The 20,873-nt window shown below is 35.0% G+C and overlaps 2 protein-coding genes across 2 annotated transcripts; both read left to right on the forward strand.

Annotated features, from left to right (window-relative positions):
• Nucleotides 1-2,499: 2,499 nt before the first annotated feature.
• LOC139889833 (replication protein A 70 kDa DNA-binding subunit D-like) lies at nucleotides 2,500-5,026 on the forward strand. Its single transcript, XM_071872756.1, has 8 exons — nucleotides 2,500-2,649; nucleotides 2,828-3,101; nucleotides 3,194-3,290; nucleotides 3,776-3,908; nucleotides 4,015-4,211; nucleotides 4,350-4,644; nucleotides 4,716-4,769; nucleotides 4,925-5,026. The coding sequence occupies exons 1-8, from the start codon at nucleotides 2,500-2,502 to the stop codon at nucleotides 5,024-5,026; spliced, it is 1,302 nt and encodes a 433-aa protein (XP_071728857.1).
• A 4,899-nt stretch (nucleotides 5,027-9,925) lies between these two features.
• Nucleotides 9,926-13,619, forward strand: LOC139889834 (uncharacterized). The gene is made up of 5 exons (XM_071872757.1): nucleotides 9,926-10,427; nucleotides 10,512-11,052; nucleotides 11,138-11,796; nucleotides 11,958-12,129; nucleotides 12,182-13,619. The coding sequence occupies exons 1-5, from the start codon at nucleotides 9,926-9,928 to the stop codon at nucleotides 13,617-13,619; spliced, it is 3,312 nt and encodes a 1,103-aa protein (XP_071728858.1).
• The last annotated feature ends 7,254 nt before the right edge of the window (nucleotides 13,620-20,873 follow it).

Raw genomic sequence — 20,873 nt, forward strand, 5'->3', positions numbered from 1 at the left:
CGTCTCACATTCTCAAGATATTTTAACACACATGGCGGGGCACAAAAAAGCGAGAAGTAGTACAACGGTAAACTATTGAGAACCGACTTGACGAGAGTTAATGATAATGCTAAAAATGAACATATATTTCATAGCATTATCCCTCAAGAAAGACAAGCTTTTAGTTGCAATTGTTCTATTTACAAGTGATATTCGTTTAAATATTAAAAGGTGAAGACAAAAGACAGATTCGACGATTTGAAGACGCAAACGACCAAAACGCTAAAAAGTATAAAGTACAATCCAAGCGGTTCAATTTATTGATAAGAAACGTCTCAAAATTACAAGAGTACGAGCCGCAAAACGAAAAGTACAAGATATTAAATCGTACGAAAGGACGTTCGAAAATCCAGAACCGGGACATGAACCAACTATCAACGCGCGACGCAACGGGCCTAAAATTACAAGTTAACTATGCACATGAATATAATATAATATATAAATAATTCATAAAATTATATATATATTATATATATTAAATAAAAACCGTCGGCAAACAAGAAGACAAGTGAATGTGAGCTGTCCCAGGGGGCCATGCGATCGCATGGCCTGGAGGAGTAAAATCCATGCGATCGTATGGCTTACTGTACATGGCCAAGTCCTATAAATTGTAACGTTTTCTGCCGAGTTTGAGTACACAATATCAACTATCTCTCTCACTCTCTGATATATATATATATATATATATATATATATATATATATATATATATATATATATATATATATATATATATATATATATATATATTTATTTTATAATTTTAATTTTAATTTAAGTTTAATAATACTACCTCCGTCTCATTCCAATAGTCCACAGACAAAAAACACGCAGTTTTAGGAAATCCCACTAACTTCATTTCTCCACCAATGAAATATCTTCTCTCTCCAGATCCACCAATGAAATATCTTCTTTTCTTTCTATTTATGGAAGTGGACTATCAGAATGGGACAGCCCAAAATAGAATAATGGCCTATTTAAATGAGATGGAGGTAGTAATTGAAATGTCCCGTTCTTATTGATTAAAAACGTTCCATATTAATTGATTTCGTTGCGAGGTTTTGACCTCTATATGAGACGTTTTTCAAAGACTGCATTCATTTTTAAAATAAACCATAACCTTTATTTCATAAATAAAGGTTTAAAAAGCTTTACGTAGATTATCAAATAATGATAATCTAAAATATCCTGTTTACACACGACCATTACATAATGGTTTACAATACAAATATGTTACATCGAAATCAGTTTCTTGAATGCAGTTTTTACACAATATCATACAAACATGGACTCCAAATCTTGTCCTTATTTTAGTATGCAACAGCGGAAGCTCTTAGTATTCACCTGAGAATAAACATGCTTTAAACGTCAACAAAAATGTTGGTGAGTTATAGGTTTAACCTATATATATATCAAATCGTAACAATAGACCACAAGATTTCATATATCAATACACATCCCATACATAGAGATAAAAATTATTCATATGGTGAACACCTGGTAATCGACATTAACAAGATGCATATATAAGAATATCCCCATCATTCCGGGACACCCTTCGGATATGATATAAATTTCGAAGTACTAAAGCATCCGGTACTTTGGATGGGGTTTGTTAAGCCCGATAGATCTATCTTTAGGATTCGCGTCAATTAGGGTGTCTGTTCCCTAATTCTTAGATTACCAGACTTAATAAAAAGGGGCATATTCGATTTCGATAATTCAACCATAGAATGTAGTTTCACGTACTTGTGTCTATTTTGTAAATCATTTATAAAACCTGCATGTATTCTCATCCCAAAAATATTAGATTTTAAAAGTGGGACTATAACTCACTTTCACATATTTTTACTTCGTCGGGAAGTAAGACTTGGCCACTGGTTGATTCACGAACCTATAACAATATCTATCTATTAATATAAAAGAGAGTTAATATTAGCACATTTGTCAAAAAAACTGATTAACCAGCTTGTACTGACATCTGGATTTTCCAGGTGTCATATGAAGAAGAATCACGATTCATCCCCAACACTTAATCTCCAACCCTAATTTTAAAATTCCCTAATAATTTATCCAGATGCCATCCATCATCTTATCTCCAACCCTAATTCCAAAATTAACATCTATCATCTTATCTACACCCCTAATTTCTGAACAAAAAAACACCTAGAACCGTCAATTATGGATCAAATACGCTTATCTCAAATTTTAAATTAGAGATAAGTTTAATCGGGTGTTCATCGATTTCAAACCAGCTTTCAATGGGCTCTTCAACTATAAATACTCCGTATATCGGTAATCTTAAGCACCACCATTCGAAGCATTTATCTTTCTTCCTTCTGTAGTATCTCAAACCTGTAAGTTATTCTAATTTTTTAATTTTTCAATTAATTTTGGTATTATTTTTAGCTACCAGATAATTGTATACTAAAAATAAATGCTATCTTTTTTCTCAGCAACATGGATTCAGCTATTATCCCAATTCGTGAAATCAAGCCCGAGTTGGTGAATTTCGCTATCCGGGTGAAAGTGATAAGAATGTGGACACAAAAGGGTTACGGCTTTGACAAAGATAAGCTCATCAATGAACTCATTCTTGTCGATGAACAGGTATGTAGTAAACTCAATAAATGTATGTTAATACAATAAAATATTAGGACATGGATGATCGTTAAATGTATATGTTTTGCATACAATAGTAGTAGAACTGAGATATATGAAACTTATTAATAATAAGAAGTCGATGTAAAAGGTCTACTCTTAGCTGATTTAAAAAAAAAATATGTAGGGTGACAAGATTGGGTTGACAATCAAAAATAGGCTTAGGCCGAAATTTGTTAAGAAACTAAGCGAAGACAGAAACTATGTCATCAAGAATCTTAGTGTAGCAACTGTTAACAAGCTGTACAAGTCAGCACATTGGAGCCACAACTTTAAACTGTCTTGCACCTTCAACACTACTGTCACGAGAGTGAACGAATGGAATGGACAACCCAACCGTTTTAATTTTGTTGCTTTTACTGATATTAGATCCATGGCTGTGGATTTTGGAGTATCTGTTGGTTAGTACTATATTTATCTATAAATTTGTTAATATAATTAGAGAAGTACATTACATTCTCTAAATAAATGTATCTTCAATTCACATCAATAGATGTCATTGGGAAGCTATCTGGATTTGGGGAAATCACTCCTTATACCAAGGGTGGACAAAACACATACTACATGAAAGGGGACCTTAAAGACATCGAGTATGTTACTATTTCTTAATTCTTAATATTCAATCAACATTATTTTTAACAAAAATGTATCTAACCATTATTAGCTCAATACTGTATACTAACTTCAGTCGCATATTAATAGTGGCACAATTTTACCTTGCACTTTCTGGGCTGAGTTTGCTGATCAGCTAAATGAGTGTATTAACAACAAGGAACCAGGACAATATATTATTGTCATTATGCAGTGTGGAAAGACAAAAGAATACCTGGGTATTGAACTATATATATCTTTAGTCATGTAAATATTTTTAAATGACAATGTTGTTACATGATGGTTTAAAACAATGTAGGTCAAAACACAGTCTCAACTGACTGGAACAACACACAGGTGTTTTTGAACTCCGATGACCCGATCACTGCTGATTTCAAAAATAGGTTATTACTAATTACTTTTGATAATAATCTTTTTTATTAGTATATTAAAATTAAATTTTTAACCTATTAATAATCCACAGGTTCGTTGCGGTACATGGTGATGAAGTCCCTTTGGACAGATATGCTCCCGCTCTTAATTGCTCAAGCTTGACATCCAAGACATGGCAGTCTGGATGCACTCCAATTGGGCTCGATGAGCTGGACCCAAGTCTGGTACGAATTCAAACACTCAAACCTAACAAACTAATTTAATGAGTAACATTGCCCATCCATCCACCCATATACATATAGATACTGACATGTTTTGCATTAATTGAAGAGTGGCAACTATATTGCATTAGCCAAAATCACTGCAATCATACCAGATGATGATTGGTATTATGTAGCGTGTCTCAAGTGTACACGAAAGGTGAAGGCAACAGATGATCTGGACGAGTTGACTTTAGACACCGATGGCATACTTGGTCGTGAATATGAATGCCGTAAATGCGGCCCTAAACCAAAAGTTAACCTCCGGTAACACAATATAATTATCAACTTTTAATCTATTGAATAGCTTTCTTTCATTACTAACATCCCATAGTTGCTAACATATTTTTGGTTTACGTTTTTTATTAAACTAATAATCTGTTGCATTTTACAAACCTTACTCAGTTTCAAGGTACAGATTCGTGTTACCAATGACACTGGGTCTGCGTCTGTGTGGATCTTTGAAGATGATGTAACCAAGTTCATTAAACCATCAGCTTTTGAACTGAAGAAAGCGATAACTCCTGATGAAGAAACTTCCGCGGAACTACAAAAGTTGGTTGGTAAAGAACTTTTGTTCAAAATAGAGGTGGGTGATTATAATTTAAAGAAAAATTATCATGTTTATACCGTGAAGGAGGTATCAAATGATGAAAACCACTTGGCTGAGTATTTGGAGGAGGTGGTGGGGATTGACCAGGTACTTCACTAATTTTTATTTTTATTTTTTAAATTTGCACCACTAACATTAATGATAATGTTGCTTATCAGATGTTGCCCAACAATGATGATTTGGATGCTGACATTGATGATACCTCTGCTACGGTATTTCATAACGTCTTAACCAAAAATCACACCAAATTTTTATTTGTGCCTTTACTCACATTAATCCATTGTTTTCGCACCTGGACAACTCTGTGACAGAAGACAATAACGTACCAGATGCTGGGAATGTGCCTACTGTTGTGACTCCTCCGAAGAAACGCACCAAAATTGCTGTGCAGTCCACCCCTGGGTCTGTCGGATCTTCAACCTCGAAAACCAAGAAGGATTTGCTCAAAAATAAGGCAGTTGAGGATTAAAGTTTCCATGGATTTTTCTAATCTTGACCGTGGTTATCAGTATTCTATTTCATTTTTCAATAAGTTTGGTGCATTTGCATCGTATGTTTTCATCATGTTTTGGATTTTTATTTTGACAATTGTTTATGCTATGATTAGCATAAAGTTTGGTGTTTCCCAGAATATTATGGTTGGTTTGTTTTAATAAAAATTTCCCATGGTCAGGAAGTTCTTTTCATCTATATATTTGCCTATATTGTGTATGTTTTATTTAGATAAATAGTTTATGAATGTATTTAGTATATCACAAGCAAATGATCTGACTGATTAAGATAGCCAAATCCTTCTATTAAAAGATGGAGGAACCCATTTTAATAGGTCTGCAATAGTTATAAATCAGATCATTTTACTTGCATACACTACCTTTCACAATATAAGAAGTACTTGAAACACATAAGTATTTTTGGTACTTTAAATATTTTAATACATCCTTGTGTGTTTACTTCTGCCCCACCTATCATGCAGAAAATATTCAGGCAATACTTCTTTCTGAAAGAGCTTGTGTGTGTTCGAGATAAATAGTTCAATGACATCAAACAGCTGTATATGATCATGGCATGCCTCTAAGCCATGTTGCAAATAGGAGGTAAACACAAATTTGAGATAAGTAATGGGCTTAGAACTCTACATACGTGTAAAGTAAATATGGGTGGGTTAATTTTGGGATATGTAATGGGCCTTTAACCTGTAACACCCGCGTTTTGGGCCTAGATGAAATGACCATTGTACCCTTAGGGTATGGTGTAATTAGTGATTTTAATAATTATATGTTTATAATTATTTGGTTATTTAGTTGAGACCAGTTTGTGACAAGGGTCACAGAACAGGTTCGTTTGTTGAATTTGGACTTCATTTGGGTTGCCAAATGATGTACGAAAGATATCAGATAACTGATAAATACCCGTGTGTTGTGATGTATGAGTTTTAAGACTCATAAGTGTTTGGTGGGAGGGTTATTCTTCCATTTTCTAGAAAATTCCCCAAACCACCCGTTCACTCACCTCTCCATCCTACCAAACCCTAATTTCTAATCTTTGTTCTTGAGCTCAAATCATTTACATTTTCGTGTTCCTTATGATCTACTGATTCTATCAAGGTAAGAATCACAAGTTTTCATGATTTAATCTTCAAGAAAATTGGGTTTTTGTGATAGTTTTTACAAAGTGGGTAATTTGGGTCAAAAGAGTTGAATTTGATGTTGGTTGAGTCCAAATCTTGTGGGTTTATGTTTCTTGATGTATAGTGTCTTAGATTTGGTCAGTTTTGAGGTAAAAATCGAGCTCTAGAGCAAGAATTGGATGAATTTGGGTGAAACCCGTCACTTTGGCTTCAGCTTCTGCAGATGAACTACCCTCGGCCGATGGTCTCTGACCATCGACCGATGGAGTGAGACGATCGGTCGACGGACTAGACGATCGACCGATGGTGGAAGTCCTTCGACGAATGGTTGAAAATTTAACGATCGACCGATGGTGTAGTCCACCGGCCGATGGAGTAGTGACGATCGGCCGATAGTCTCTGACGATCGACCGATGGTCTTAGACAGTGAAATTTTTACTAAGTGTTGATTTCTAGCCGTTATGCTGTCCGTTTGTATTTTGAGATTTTGATGTAAATTTCAAAAGTGCACAAGTGTTAAGGAGAAAAATTTTAGCGGACAGATTTTCTGACAAAATTTCTATATTTGTGTTATTTAGTGTTTATGGACATAAACTAACTCGTGTATATGTATTTCTCAGGAGAAAAGGAGACAGAGAAGGTTCAGTGATTAGATAGCTGAACACCTTCTCATTTGCTGGTAATCGGTGAGTGGGATTATCTCCGGGTGTAGTATACAGTAGCAAGTTGTGCTACTATGTTATACTGTTATAGTTGCTATGCTTAGTAGATATGTTGTAATAATGATCATCGTAGAGTTGCCATGCTAGTCGTAGGAACAGTTGTTCGTAGTGGTAGTTGCTTAACAGTTGTGTGCACAAGTTGTAGTTGCCTGTTGGAACCTATTGTTGTTAGGTTCAGCTCAGAGAGGTCAACCTTGTTGTGGTTGGGTCCAGTTGGCTACTGTTTGTTGAGTATAGTGCTGAATGACGCATCACCTGCGTGTGGATTTACTATACTGGGGATTCAGTAGTAAGGACTTTCGGTAGACGCTAGACTGATCAGCTAGTGGTCGTGTGCTCGTACAAGCCGCCGAGTCTCTAGTTGGAGCATAGTTGCTAGTTGATTGTTGCCAGTTGATAGTTGCTAGTTATTAGTTGTCAGTTGCCTGTTATGGATTGTTGTAGTTGCTGTAGTTGTACAAGTTGGTACTGTATGCTAGATCTGTTAGATGATTCCATTCACTTAGCCTCGTGCTAACCCCCCTCACCTCCTCCCTTGCAGGTTTTCGATCTTAGTGCTGGTAGGGACGGGAGTTGGGTTGACGATATGTTTGACAAGACGAACTCTGATGTCTTAACTTTTATAAATATGTAACTAGTTGTTTAACTTAACACCGGTTGTTTGTAATAAGTAACTAGCTAATGATTTGTGATAATCATGTTCGTAATTAACTAAGGGTATTTATGTGAATTAAGACTTCCGCTGTGATTTAAAAAAAAAAAAAAAAAGAGCTGGGTGTTTCATAACCCACACTGCAAACAGTAGATAACCAGTTAAAAATTTGTACTGATCAAGAAACTAATATGCATATATTTAGGACCTACTTTCCATGTTATCAGGAAATAATTGAAAATCTTAATTGAAATCGATGGTTTTATAATGTACCTGGTCAGAATCCCATAAACATATCTCTTTTCAAATTTAACATACATACCTTACTCACACATTTTCATATTTTACACACCTCTGAACATTAGTCGATTGAACTATATAGTGTACAACATCTTGAACAGATATATAGGTACTCAAGTATTTAGATGCTCTATCAACAGGTAATTTGAATGGAGAATATTTCAGATTACTCGCTAAAAAAGAAAGGACGAAAGAGAATTCAGGAAAATAACGAAAGTGTTTCTCGCTCACATAACCGCCAACAGAGACATCAGAGTCCAATAAGGGAGGTACATTCAATTCAAACTAATAGCATTAATGTTGCTATTACTAACACAGGTACATCTTCTGATCATTTATTATAAATAGAGCAGCTATAATACAAAGTTTTAATTATATTCATTTTAATACAAATTTTAATTACAGCAGTTCCACCAACGTTTGATGCTGTCCTTAATAGAAGGATTCGAAAGGATATCATTTCGCAAAAATGAAGTAATACATCAAACACTACACAAAGTGTTAATTCTGGCACCCCACAAGCTACTACATCACGAAAATTGAGAAGAAAGAAGAGAAGTATTACAACAAATAACACTCTGAATACAACACCATGTACACCTCCTATAATGACAGGAGGATTTCAATCATCAGCTTCAACAAGTAATATAAGTGTTCAATCAAGGATTAATTCATTCACACCGCAAACTGTTGCATGTAGAGGTTAAACTAATTTATGCTTGCATTTTCTTAATTATTTGTTGCTACTTTCATTACTTAATCATTCATTATTATTGATGTTATATATATACAAAATATACAGATGCAAGGAAGCGTAGATCGGTATTTTTAAATACCAAACATGGTAAACAATGTCGTATTGTAAACCCATCTGCCCAACCAATCCCATTTAACATCGATGACACAACACTGATCGAGTTTGTCGTACATGATACACGCGGTATATCAACAGGTATTTTCACCACTAACAATTGCTTCTATATTGTTTATTTACATAATATGCTTACATGTGCTGTTTATTATTTATCCGTTAACTAATAATGTTATAAATATGTGTTTTTAAACAACTCAGAATACTATGATGATGGTGATCCAACCTACAAGTGTGCCGCTTGTGGGGCAATGTTATGGTACCAAGAGACCTTGCGTGGGATTTCGACTAAAGGACTTGCAGGTGCTTATTCATTATGTTGTCTAAAGGGAAAGATTGCTCTACCTAAATTTGATAAACCGCCACCAAAACTCTTGCTTGATCTATACACAAATAAACATCCATTGAGCAAACATTTTTTTGAGAATATACGACAATACAACATGATCTTTGCGTTTACCTCTATGGGTGGTAAGGTTGATACATCAATAAACAAAGGTAAAGGTCCATATACTTTCCGCATACGTGGTCAAAATTGTCACAGATACGGTGGTTTGGTCCCTGTTGTTGGTTCAGCACCTAAATTCTCACAGCTATACATTTACGACACGGGCAACGAGGCTGCGAATAGGAAGAATGCAATTGGGTAAATTTCAAATATTCATCTTTAAATTATTTTATTTAAATACCTTATTTCTTAGGATTGAAAATTACTAATACTGTCATATTACGTTTTGTATTTTGACATGCTAAAACAGATCTCGTGCACATCTGTCAAACGGTACGACATCAGGGCTTGATGAAGGTTTAATAAATCAACTTATGGAGCTATTAAATGATTGCAATGAACTCGTCAAATCGTTTAGAATGGCTCGCGACACTTATGAGACTAACCCAAATGTTGAGTTTAAGCTTAGGTTAAAAGGCAGAAGGGATAAAGATGGTCGAACCTACAATCTACCCACAGCTGATGAGATTGCTGCTTTAATTGTTGGAGATATAGACATGTCTTTTGATGAACGCGACATAATAATCGACAGCCATGAAGAGGGCTTAAAACGTATCAGTGAATTACATCCGCAATATCTCGGTCTACAGTATCCACTAATATTTGCATATGGTGAAGATGGCTATAGAACTGATATTTTTCATAGAGATGTCGATGGATCTACATCAAGGGAAAAAAAACGGTTACCATGAGAGAATTTTTTGCATATAAAATTCAAGAGAGACGAGAGCCATCCCTTTTACACAATGCTAAGAAATTATATCAACAGTTTTTGGTAGATGCCTACACAATGGTTGAATCCGAACGAATCTCCTACATACGCAACAATCAACATATTATGCGATGTGATTCATTGAGCAGCTTAACCAATCATGCAAATCTTGGCAACAGTGATACCAGTATGTTAGGTAACCCATACTACAAGCTACCTTCTTCATTTACGGGAAGTGCAAGGTATATGGTGGAAAATTACCGTGATGCAATGGCTTTGTGTAGAACGTTTGGTTATCCAGATCTTTTCCTCACCTTCACTTGTAATCCTAAGTGGCCTGAAATTACAAGGGAATTGAAAGGTACTAATATGAAAGCCGAAGACAACCCTGTTTTATTAGCAAGAATCTTCAAGATCAAGCTCGATAGGCTTATGCATGATTTGAAGCATAACAAACTTTTTGGAAAGGTCGTAGCAGGTAATATATTTTTTTTTTGGCACAATTTTTAGTATATACTATATTTTTTTTAATACATTATCATTTGTTATTCTCCAATTGCAGATGTCTATACGGTTGAATTTCAAAAACGTGGTTTGCCGCACGTTCATATTTGTCTTTTCCTCCATCAAAAAGACAAGATGCCTAATCCTGAAGATGTGGACTCATTCATTTGTGCGGAAATACCTGATAGAAATAGTGATCCCGAGTTGTATAAACTTGTCAGTGATTTAATGATGCACGGTCCATGCGGAGAAATGAATCCAAATTGTCCATGCACGGATGATGATAAAAAATGCACAAAACATTTTCCGAAGCCTTTTTCAGATCACACGTCCGTAGATAAAGAAGGATACCCAATTTACCGACGACGGAATGATGGAAGAACCGTCAGCAAACTTGGTCATGATTTGGATAATAGACACGTCGTCCCGTACAATCCGTATCTTTTAAAAAGGTATCAAGCTCATTTAAATGTTGAGTGGTGCAATCAAGTCAGTTCCATTAGATATCTGTTCAAGTACATTAACAAAGGCAATGACCGGGTCACAGCTGAAGTATGTGATTCTGAAACGGACGAAATCAAACAGTACTATGACTGCAGGTACTTGTCTTTTATTTTTCAAAAAATAAAAATTGTTTACCACTTATTATATTATATGTTGTCTAACAAACTACTATCGATGTAGATATGTATCAGCTTGTGAGGCCGTATGGCGGATGTTTGCTTTTGATATACATAAGAGGACACCGGCAGTTATGAGACTACCTTTTCACCTGCAAGGTGAACAATCTGTTAGTTTTGATGAAGAGGAGGTGCTTGATAATGTTCTTAACAAACCGTCTGTCAATTATTCTATGTTTTTGGAATGGATGAACTGCAACAAAAAAAGTGAAGAAGCTAGGAAGCTCACATACGTTGAGTTCCCATCCAAGTTTTGCTGGCAACAAGATGCAAAGATTTGGACACGAAGGAAAATTGGTAGTGGTTTAGTCGGTCGTATCCATCATGTCTCTCCTTCATCAGGTGAATTATTCTATCTTAGAATTCTCTTGAATAAAGTGAGAGGTCCAAAATCATATGAAGATATTCGGACAGTAAATGGGAAGGTTTATGATACTTTTAAACAAGCTTGCTATGAGATGGGCTTATTAGACGATGACCAAGAATATATAGACGGAATTAAGGAGGCCAGCACATGGGATTCAGGACACAGAGTTCGAACACTATTTGCTCAGTTACTATTATCTAATAGTCTTAGCAGGCCGAAATTTGTTTACCAAAACACAATTCAGTACCTTTCAGCTGATCTACTTCGTCATGAAAGAAGGACATTTAGCAATGCAGGTATATCTTTTTTTACCCTAATTATTAAAGTATTAGTTAATTCGAATGTACATAGTATGCTATTTGTCGCGTAAATTTGCACCTACCCTGACTCTTTTTGTACAATTTATACACACAATTTGTACTTCAACAATTTAAAAAGAAAACCTTTTAATGTGCAGGTTTGGAAGTTAGTCCAGAGATGATTGAAAATGCTACTTTATATGAGATTGAAAAAATACTTCAAAGGAATTGTAGTACGCTAAAGAATTTTAGTACAATGCCATATCCAGCGGAAGCCTTTACCGGCATGCCCCAAAATCCGTTGATTACTGATGAGCTACGCTATAGCAGGTCCATGTTAGTTGATGAATTTTCAGCTCTTTTTTCAAAATTGACCGACGAGCAAAAAAAAAGCTTACGAAAAAATTGTATCTGCAATTGACGAGGGCAAAGGTGGCGTATTCTTCTTGTATGGTTATGGTGGTACCGGGAAAACATTCTTGTGGAAAACTTTGTCCGCGTCTATACGAAGTAGAGGTGATATCGTTCTTAATACAGCATCGAGTGGAATTGCAGCACTTCTGTTAAGTGGTGGACGAACCGCTCACTCACGATTTGCAATACCCATTGACCCAACCGAAGATTCTTTTTGTCACATTACCCCTAGCAGCAACTTAGCTGAGTTGATACGCCAAACAAAACTTATTATATGGGATGAGGCACCAATGGTACATAAGCATTGTTTTGAAGCATTTGACCGTTCTTTGCGAGATATATGTCGACCAATAACTCCAAATAGCATGGAAACCCCATTTGGTGGAAAAGTAATAGTATTCGGTGGAGACTTTCGACAAGTGTTACCAGTTGTTCAACGGGGCAAGAGAGAGGACACTGTAGGTGCTTCACTTAATTCTTCTTATATTTGGAATCATGTTGAAGTGTTAAAGCTTACAATTAATATGAGACTAGGCTTAGGAACAGATCACGTTGTGGAAGTGGAAACAAAATCTTTTGCTGATTGGATTTTAAGAATTGGGAATGGAACAGTGGGTGAAACAAATGACGGAGAATGTGATGTGGACATTCCAGATGACGTTTTAATTACTGATGCTGAGGATCCAATTGGTTCACTTATTGCCTCTATTTATCCAAACTTTATTCAGATGCTTGGCAACCCGGAATATTATGAAGATAGGGCTATTCTTGCACCAACACATGATGTTGTCAATATAATAAACGATCACATGATGACATTTCTTGATGGTGAAGAAATGGTTTATCTAAGTTCAGATAGTATCTGTCAGTCTAAACTGGATGCATCTTTCAATCACGATTTGTACACTCCTGAATTTCTTAATAGCATTCAGTATGGTGGTCTTCCGAAGCATAGGTTGGTTTTAAAAGTTGGTGTTCCCGTCATGCTGCTACGCAACATTGATCAATCTTCTGGTCTATGTAATGGTACACGATTACAGATAACAAAGCTTACAGAGAAAATGATAGAGGCAAAAATTTTAACGGGTACCCATGTAGGAAAATTAACTTGTGTTCCACGGATGTTAATTGTGCCAACCGATAAATGGATACCCTTTAGGTTTCAAAGAAGACAATATCCTTTATCTGTGTGCTTTGCTATGACTATTAATAAGAGCCAAGGCCAGTCTCTAAGTCATGTTGGTTTGTTTCTTGAAAGACCTGTTTTCAGTCATGGACAGTTGTATGTTGCACTATCGAGGGTTAGAAGCAAGAGCGGTTTAAAGGTACTCATTGTAAACAAGGATAAGACTCTCGGAAATTCAACCAAAAATGTTGTGTACAAAGAAGTCTTGCAATATTTGTAGACTTAATCAATCAACACCACAATCAAACCAATCATTCAACTCAAAGGTACCTTTTAATCTCAGTTACTTTTTATTAATATTAATAAAAAAATTTTAATTAGTGACATTGTTCTGTTAAAAAAATGGTTAACTTTGTTGACTCCCATAAGCATTTTAACTTCTACTATTAAATAAATAATTAGTATATGATTAAAAATGTATTTTGTCATTTTCTAATATGTGTGACGTGATCAGTGGCGTAGCCAGGATTTCGAATGAGTGGTGTCATAAAATAATATCAATAGGTATCAAGTCTCAAAAATTTCAATGGCAAAATATGTTCGTTAATATATATAAAAAATAAGTTACCATTCATCACAAATGTCCTCTACGATATTTTTGTCCCTGAAAACGCTCCATAATTGCTTCATCTTTAACACTAGCTAACCCTCTCTTTCTGTGGCACCTAGAAGACAAACGTTCAGGAAATCATCATTCATTCTATTATGCAAATCTGATTTTACAAGCTTCATGGTCGAAAAACACTTCTCGAGCGTTGCAGTTGCAATGGGCAAAACCAAAACAAGCTTTAATAATCGATTAACATAACTAATAAATGTAAAATATATTGATTATCACCTTAACAATTACAGTAGTATTCAACTCTTTTAGGCTCTTCGCTTCGATGGAAAACACAAATGAAAGATAGCCTCGATCAATATTTTAATTATGTCAATTGAATTAGTGAATTACGGAGTACTATTTTTTATTTATTTATTGTTATTATTATAATATATAACTTCAGTTTCATTTTGTCAGACTAGAGGCGGTTTCCTTCTTCTACAATTTAATACTCCGTAATAAAGTAATTAAAAGAATAGTAATATTTGTATCTTTTGGGCTTTGTGTTTGATCTAAAACAAATACGGAGACCCAGTAACATATTACGGAGTATTATTATTTTATTTTTAATTCAATTAGTGGGGTCTTTATCGAATGGGATGGGGTCAAACTTGACAAATCCAAGACTTCTACCATCTATACTACTATATATTAAAGGCTCTCTTGAAATCTCAGTGGTGTCAATTGACACCTCTCACATGAACATGGCTCCGCCACTGGACGTGATTTGATTTTCTTACAATGATGGTTATGAAGCAAGAACAATCCGATACTATTGATGGCTGATAATAGGGTGTATGTGGTTTTCTTATTTGTTTTAATGATTATTTAGTCATGTTGATGTTGCAGCTAAGAGATACACACGAGGTTTTAGGCTGTTTACAACGAGACCATATCATGCTTAAAGAACGAGACCATATCAAGCTTATGGTTAACTTGTGTATTTTTATCTATGGAAACTGTGTACATTCGTTTTTAGCTCACTTTCCTTTTTTACCATTTTGGTTTATAAATGCTCCATTTTAGTCTAAATGTGCCTCCGGTTGTGATCCATATCATTCATATGTATTTCTTTATCAATATTTAGTTATCCAAATCATATGTACATGACGTTAATGAGTAGCCGTGCATCGCACGGGCTCAAAACCTAGTATACATATATATCAAAGTATGTTCAAAATATATTTACAACACTTTTAATACATTTTGATGTTTTAAGTTTATTAAGTCAGCTGTCCTCGTTAGTAACCTACAACTAGTTGTCCACAGTTAGATGTACAGAAATAAATCGATAAATATTATCTTGAATCAATCCACGACCCAGTGTATACGTATCTCAGTATTGATCACAACTCAAACTATATATATTTTGGAATCAACCTCAACCCTGTATAGCTAACTCCAACATTCACATATAGAGTGTCTATGGTTGTTCCGAAATATATATAGATGTGTCGACATGATAGGTCGAAACATTGTATACGTGTCTATGGTATCTCAAGATTACATAATATACAATACAAGTTGATTAAGTTATGGTTGGAATAGATTTGTTACCAATTTTCACGTAGCTAAAATGAGAAAAATTATCCAATCTTGTTTTACCCATAACTTCTTCATTTTAAATCCGTTTTGAGTGAATCAAATTGCTATAGTTTCATATTGAACTCTATTTTATGAATCTAAACAGAAAAAGTATAGGTTTATAGTCAGAAATATAAGTTACAAGTCATTTTTGTAAAGGTAGTCATTTCAGTCGAAAGAACGACGTCTAGATGACCATTTTAGAAAACATACTTACACTTTGAGTTTAACCATGATTTTTGGATATAGTTTCATGTTCGTAAGAAAAATCATTTTCCCAGAAGAACAACTTTTAAATCAAAGTTTATCATAGTTTTTAATTAACTAACCCAAAACAGCCCGCGGTGTTACTACGACGACGTAAATTCGGTTTTACAGTGTTTTTCGTGTTTCCAGGTTTTAAATCATTAAGTTAGCATATCATATAGATATAGAACATGTGTTTAGTTGATTTTAAAAGTCAAGTTAGAAGGATTAACTTTTGTTTGCGAACAAGTTTAGAATTAACTAAACTATGTTCTAGTGATTACAAGTTTAAACCTTCGAATAAGATAGCTTTATATGTATGAATCGAATGATGTTATGAACATCATTACTACCTTAAGTTCCTTGGATAAACCTACTGGAAAAGAGAAAAATGGATCTAGCTTCAACGGATCCTTGGATGGCACGAAGTTCTTGAAGCAGAATCATGACACGAAAACAATTTTAAGTAAGATTTCCACTCGAAATAAGATTGTTATAGTTATAGAAATTGAATTAAAGTTTGAATATGATTATTACCTTGTATTAGAAAGATAACCTACTGTAAATAACAGAGATTTCTTGATCTTGGATGATTACTTGGAATGGATTTAGAAAACTTGGAAGTAAACTTGCAATCTTGGAAGTATTCTTGATTTTATGAAACTAGAACTTTTGGAATTTATGAAGAACACTTAGAACTTGAAGATAGAACTTGAGAGAGATCAATTAGATGAAGAAAATTGAAGAATGAAAGTGTTTGTAGGTGTTTTTGGTCGTTGGTGTATGGATTAGATATAAAGGATATGTAATTTTGTTTTCATGTAAATAAGTCATGAATGACTACTCATATTTTTGTAATTTTATGAGATATTTCATGCTAGTTTCCAAATGATGGTTCCCACATGTGTTAGGTGACTCACATGGGCTGCTAAGAGCTGATCATTGGAGTGTATATACCAATAGTACATACATCTAAAAGCTGTGTATTGTACGAGTACGAATACGGGTGCATACAAGTAGAATTGTTGATGAAACTGAACAAGGATGTAATTGTAAGCATTTTTGTTAAGTAGAAGTATTTTGATAAGTGTCTTGAAGTCTTTCAAAAGTGTATGAATACATATTAAAACACTACATGTAAATACATTTTAACTGAGTCGTTAAGTCATCGTTAGTCGTTACATGTAAGTGTTGTTTTGAAACCTTTAGGTTAACGATCTTGTTAAATGTTGTTAACCCAATGTTTATAATATCAAATGAGATTTTAAATTATTATATTATCATGATATTATCATGTATGAATATCTCTTAATATGATATATATACATTAAATGTCTTTACAACGATAATCGTTACATATATGTCTCGTTTAAAAATCATTAAGTTAGTAGTCTTGTTTTTACATATGTAGTTCATTGTTAATATACTTAATGATATGTTTACTTATCATAATATCATGTTAACTATATATATATATATATATATATATATATATATATATATATATATATATATATATATATATATATATATATATATATATATCGATATATATGTCATCATATAGTTTTTACAAGTTTTAACGTTCGTGAATCACCGGTCAACTTGGGTGGTCAATTGTCTATATGAAACATATTTCAATTAATCAAGTCTTAACAAGTTTAATTGCTTAACATGTTGGAAACATTTAATCATGTAAATATCAATCTCAATTAATATATATAAACATGGAAAAGTTCGGGTCACTACAGTACCTACCCGTTAAATAAATTTAGTCCCGAAATTTTAAGCTGTTGAAGGTGTTGACGAATCTTCTTGAAATAGATGCGGGTATTTATTCTTCATTTGATCTTCACGCTCCCAGGTGAACTCGGGTCCTCTACGAGCATTCCATCGAACCTTAACAATTCGTATCTTGTTTTGCTTAAGTCTTTTAACCTCACGATCCATTATTTTGACGGGTTCTTCGATGAATTGAAGTTTTTCGTTGATTTGGATTTCATCTAACGGAATAGTGAGATCTTCTTTAGCAAAACATTTCTTCAAATTCGAGACGTGGAAAGTGTTATGTACATCTGCGAGTTGTTGAGGTAACTCAAGTTGGTAAGCTACTGGTCCGACACGATCAATAATCTTGAATGGTCCAATATACCTTGGATTTAATTTCCCTCGTTTACCAAATCGAACAACGCCTTTCCAAGGTGCAACTTTAAGCATGACCATCTCTCCAATTTCAAATTCTGTATCTTTTCTTTTAATGTCAGCGTAGCTCTTTTATCGACTTTGGGCGGTTTTCAACCGTTGTTGAATTTGGATAATCTTCTCGGTAGTTTCTTGTATTATCTTCGGACCCGTAATCTGTCTATCCCCCACTTCACTCCAACAAATCGGAGACCTACACTTTCTTCCATAAAGTGCTTCAAACGGCGCCATCTCAATGCTTGAATGGTAGCTGTTGTTGTAGGAAAATTCTGCTAACGGTAGATGTCGATCCCAACTGTTTCCAAAATCAATAACACATGCTCGTAGCATATCTTCAAGCGTTTGTATCGTCCTTTCACTCTGCCCATCAGTTTGTGGATGATAGGTAGTACTCATGTCTAGACGATTTCCTAATACTTGCTGTAATGTCTGCCAGAATCTTGAAATAAATCTGCCATCCCTATCAGAGATAATAGAGATTGGTATTCCATGTCTAGAGACGACTTCCTTCAAATACAGTCGTGCTAACTTCTCCATCTTGTCATCTTCTCTTATTGGCAGGAAGTGTGCTGATTTGGTGAGACGATCAACTATTACCCAAATAGTATCAAAACCACTTGCAGTCCTTGGCAATTTAGTGATGAAATCCATGGTAATGTTTTCCCATTTCCATTCCGGGATTTCGGGCTGTTGAAGTAGACCTGATGGTTTCTGATGTTCAGCTTTGACCTTAGAACACGTCAAACATTCTCCTACGTATTTAGCAACATCGGCTTTCATACCCGGCCACCAAAAATGTTTCTCGAGATCCTTGTACATCTTCCCCGTTCCAGGATGTATTGAGTATCTGGTTTTATGAGCTTCTCTAAGTACCATTTCTCTCATATCTCCAAATTTTGGTACCCAAATTCTTTCAGCCCTATACCGGGTTCCGTCTTCTCGAATATTAAGATGCTTCTCCGATCCTTTGGGTATTTCATCCTTTAAATTTCCCTCTTTTAAAACTCCTTGTTGCGCCTCCTTTATTTGAGTAGTAAGGTTATTATGAATCATTATATTCATAGATTTTACTCGAATGGGTTCTCTGTCCTTCCTGCTCAAGGCATCGGCTACCACATTTGCCTTCCCCGGGTGGTAACGAATCTCAAAGTCGTAATCATTCAACAATTCAATCCATCTACGCTGCCTCATATTCAATTGTTTCTGATTAAATATGTGTTGAAGACTTTTGTGGTCGGTATATATAATACTTTTGACCCCATATAAGTAGTGCCTCCAAGTCTTTAATGCAAAAACAACCGCGCCTAATTCCAAATCATGCGTCGTATAATTTTGTTCGTGAATCTTCAATTGTCTAGACGCATAAGCAATTACCTTCGTTCGTTGCATTAATACACAACCGAGACCTTGCTTTGATGCGTCACAATAAATCACAAAATCATCATTCCCTTTAGGCAATGACAATATAGGTGCCGTGGTTAGCTTTTTCTTCAATAACTGAAACACTTTCTCTTGTTCATCATTCCATTCAAATTTCTTCCCTTTATGCGTTAATGCATTCAAGGGTTTTGCTATTCTGGAAAAGTCTTGGATGAACCTTCTGTAGTAACCAGCTAGTCCTAAAAACTGGCGTATGTGTTTCGGAGTTTTTGGGGTTTCCCACTTTTCAACAGTTTCTATCTTTGCCGGATCCACCGTAATACCTTCTTTGTTCACTATGTGACCGAGGAATTGAACTTCTTCCAAACAAAATGCACACTTTGAAAACTTAGCGTACAGTTTTTCTTTCCTCAATACTTCTAGCACTTTTCTCAAATGTTCTTCGTGCTCTTGATCATTCTTTGAGTAAATAAGTATGTCAACGATGAAAACAATGACAAACTTGTCAAGATATGGCCCACACACTCGGTTCATGAGGTCCATGAACACAGCTGGTGCGTTAGTCAACCCAAATGGCATAACCATAAACTCGTAATGACCATAACGCGTCCTAAAAGCAGTTTTCGGAATATCATCCTCCTTTACTCGCATTTGATGATATCCAGAACGTAAATCAATCTTTGAATAAACTGACGAGCCTTGTAGTTGATCAAACAAGTCGTCAATTCTCGGCAGTGGATAATGGTTTTTGATGGTAAGTTTGATCAACTCTCTGTAGTCAATACACAACCTAAATGTACCATCCTTCTTCTTGACAAACAAAACAGGAGCTCCCCATGGTGATGTGCTTGGTCGAATGAAACCACGCTCTAAAAGTTCTTGTAATTGGCTTTGCAGTTCTTTCATCTCGCTGGGTGCGAGTCTGTAAGGAGCACGAGCTATTGGTGCAGCTCCTGGTACAAGATCTATTTGAAATTCAACGGATCGATGTGGGGATAATCCCGGTAATTCTTTCGGAAATACATCGGGAAATTCTTTTGCAATGGGAACATCATTGATGCTCTTTTCTTCAGTTTGTACTTTCTCGACGTGTGCTAGAACAGCATAGCAACCTTTTCTTATTAGTTTTTGTGCCTTCAAATTACTAATAAGATGTAGCTTCGTGTTGCCCTTTTCTCCTACACCATTAAGGGTTTTCCTTTTTCTCGTATAATGCGAATTGCATTTTTGTAACAAACAATCCCTGCTTTCACTTCTTTCAACCAGTCCATACCGATTATCACATCAAAACTCCCTAACTCTACTGGTATCAAATCAATCTTAAATGTTTCGCTAACCAGTTTAATTTCTCGATTCCGACATATATTATCTGCGGAAATTAATTTACCATTTGCTAATTCGAGTAAAAATTTACTATCCAAAGGCGTCAATGGACAACTTAATTTAGCACAAAAATCTCTA

The sequence above is a fragment of the Rutidosis leptorrhynchoides genome, chromosome 2 (assembly GCF_046630445.1).
Source record: "Rutidosis leptorrhynchoides isolate AG116_Rl617_1_P2 chromosome 2, CSIRO_AGI_Rlap_v1, whole genome shotgun sequence".
Classification (NCBI taxonomy): domain Eukaryota; kingdom Viridiplantae; phylum Streptophyta; class Magnoliopsida; order Asterales; family Asteraceae; genus Rutidosis; species Rutidosis leptorrhynchoides.

What these genes read in the sequence shown, in the direction of transcription:
- LOC139889834 (XM_071872757.1), top strand. Translation starts at nt 9,926, where the DNA reads ATGAGAGAATTTTTTGCATATAAAATTCAAGAGAGACGAGAGCCATCC. An exon ending in TTTTGGAAAGGTCGTAGCAG is followed by an intron (nt 10,428 to 10,511) that starts GTAATATATTTT and finishes CTCCAATTGCAG; the next exon opens with ATGTCTATACGGTTGAATTT. An exon ending in AAACAGTACTATGACTGCAG is followed by an intron (nt 11,053 to 11,137) that starts GTACTTGTCTTT and finishes CTATCGATGTAG; the next exon opens with ATATGTATCAGCTTGTGAGG.
- LOC139889833 (XM_071872756.1), top strand. Translation starts at nt 2,500, where the DNA reads ATGGATTCAGCTATTATCCCAATTCGTGAAATCAAGCCCGAGTTGGTG. An exon ending in GGGGACCTTAAAGACATCGA is followed by an intron (nt 3,291 to 3,775) that starts GTATGTTACTAT and finishes AATAATCCACAG; the next exon opens with GTTCGTTGCGGTACATGGTG. An exon ending in TTGATGATACCTCTGCTACG is followed by an intron (nt 4,770 to 4,924) that starts GTATTTCATAAC and finishes ACTCCTCCGAAG; the next exon opens with AAACGCACCAAAATTGCTGT.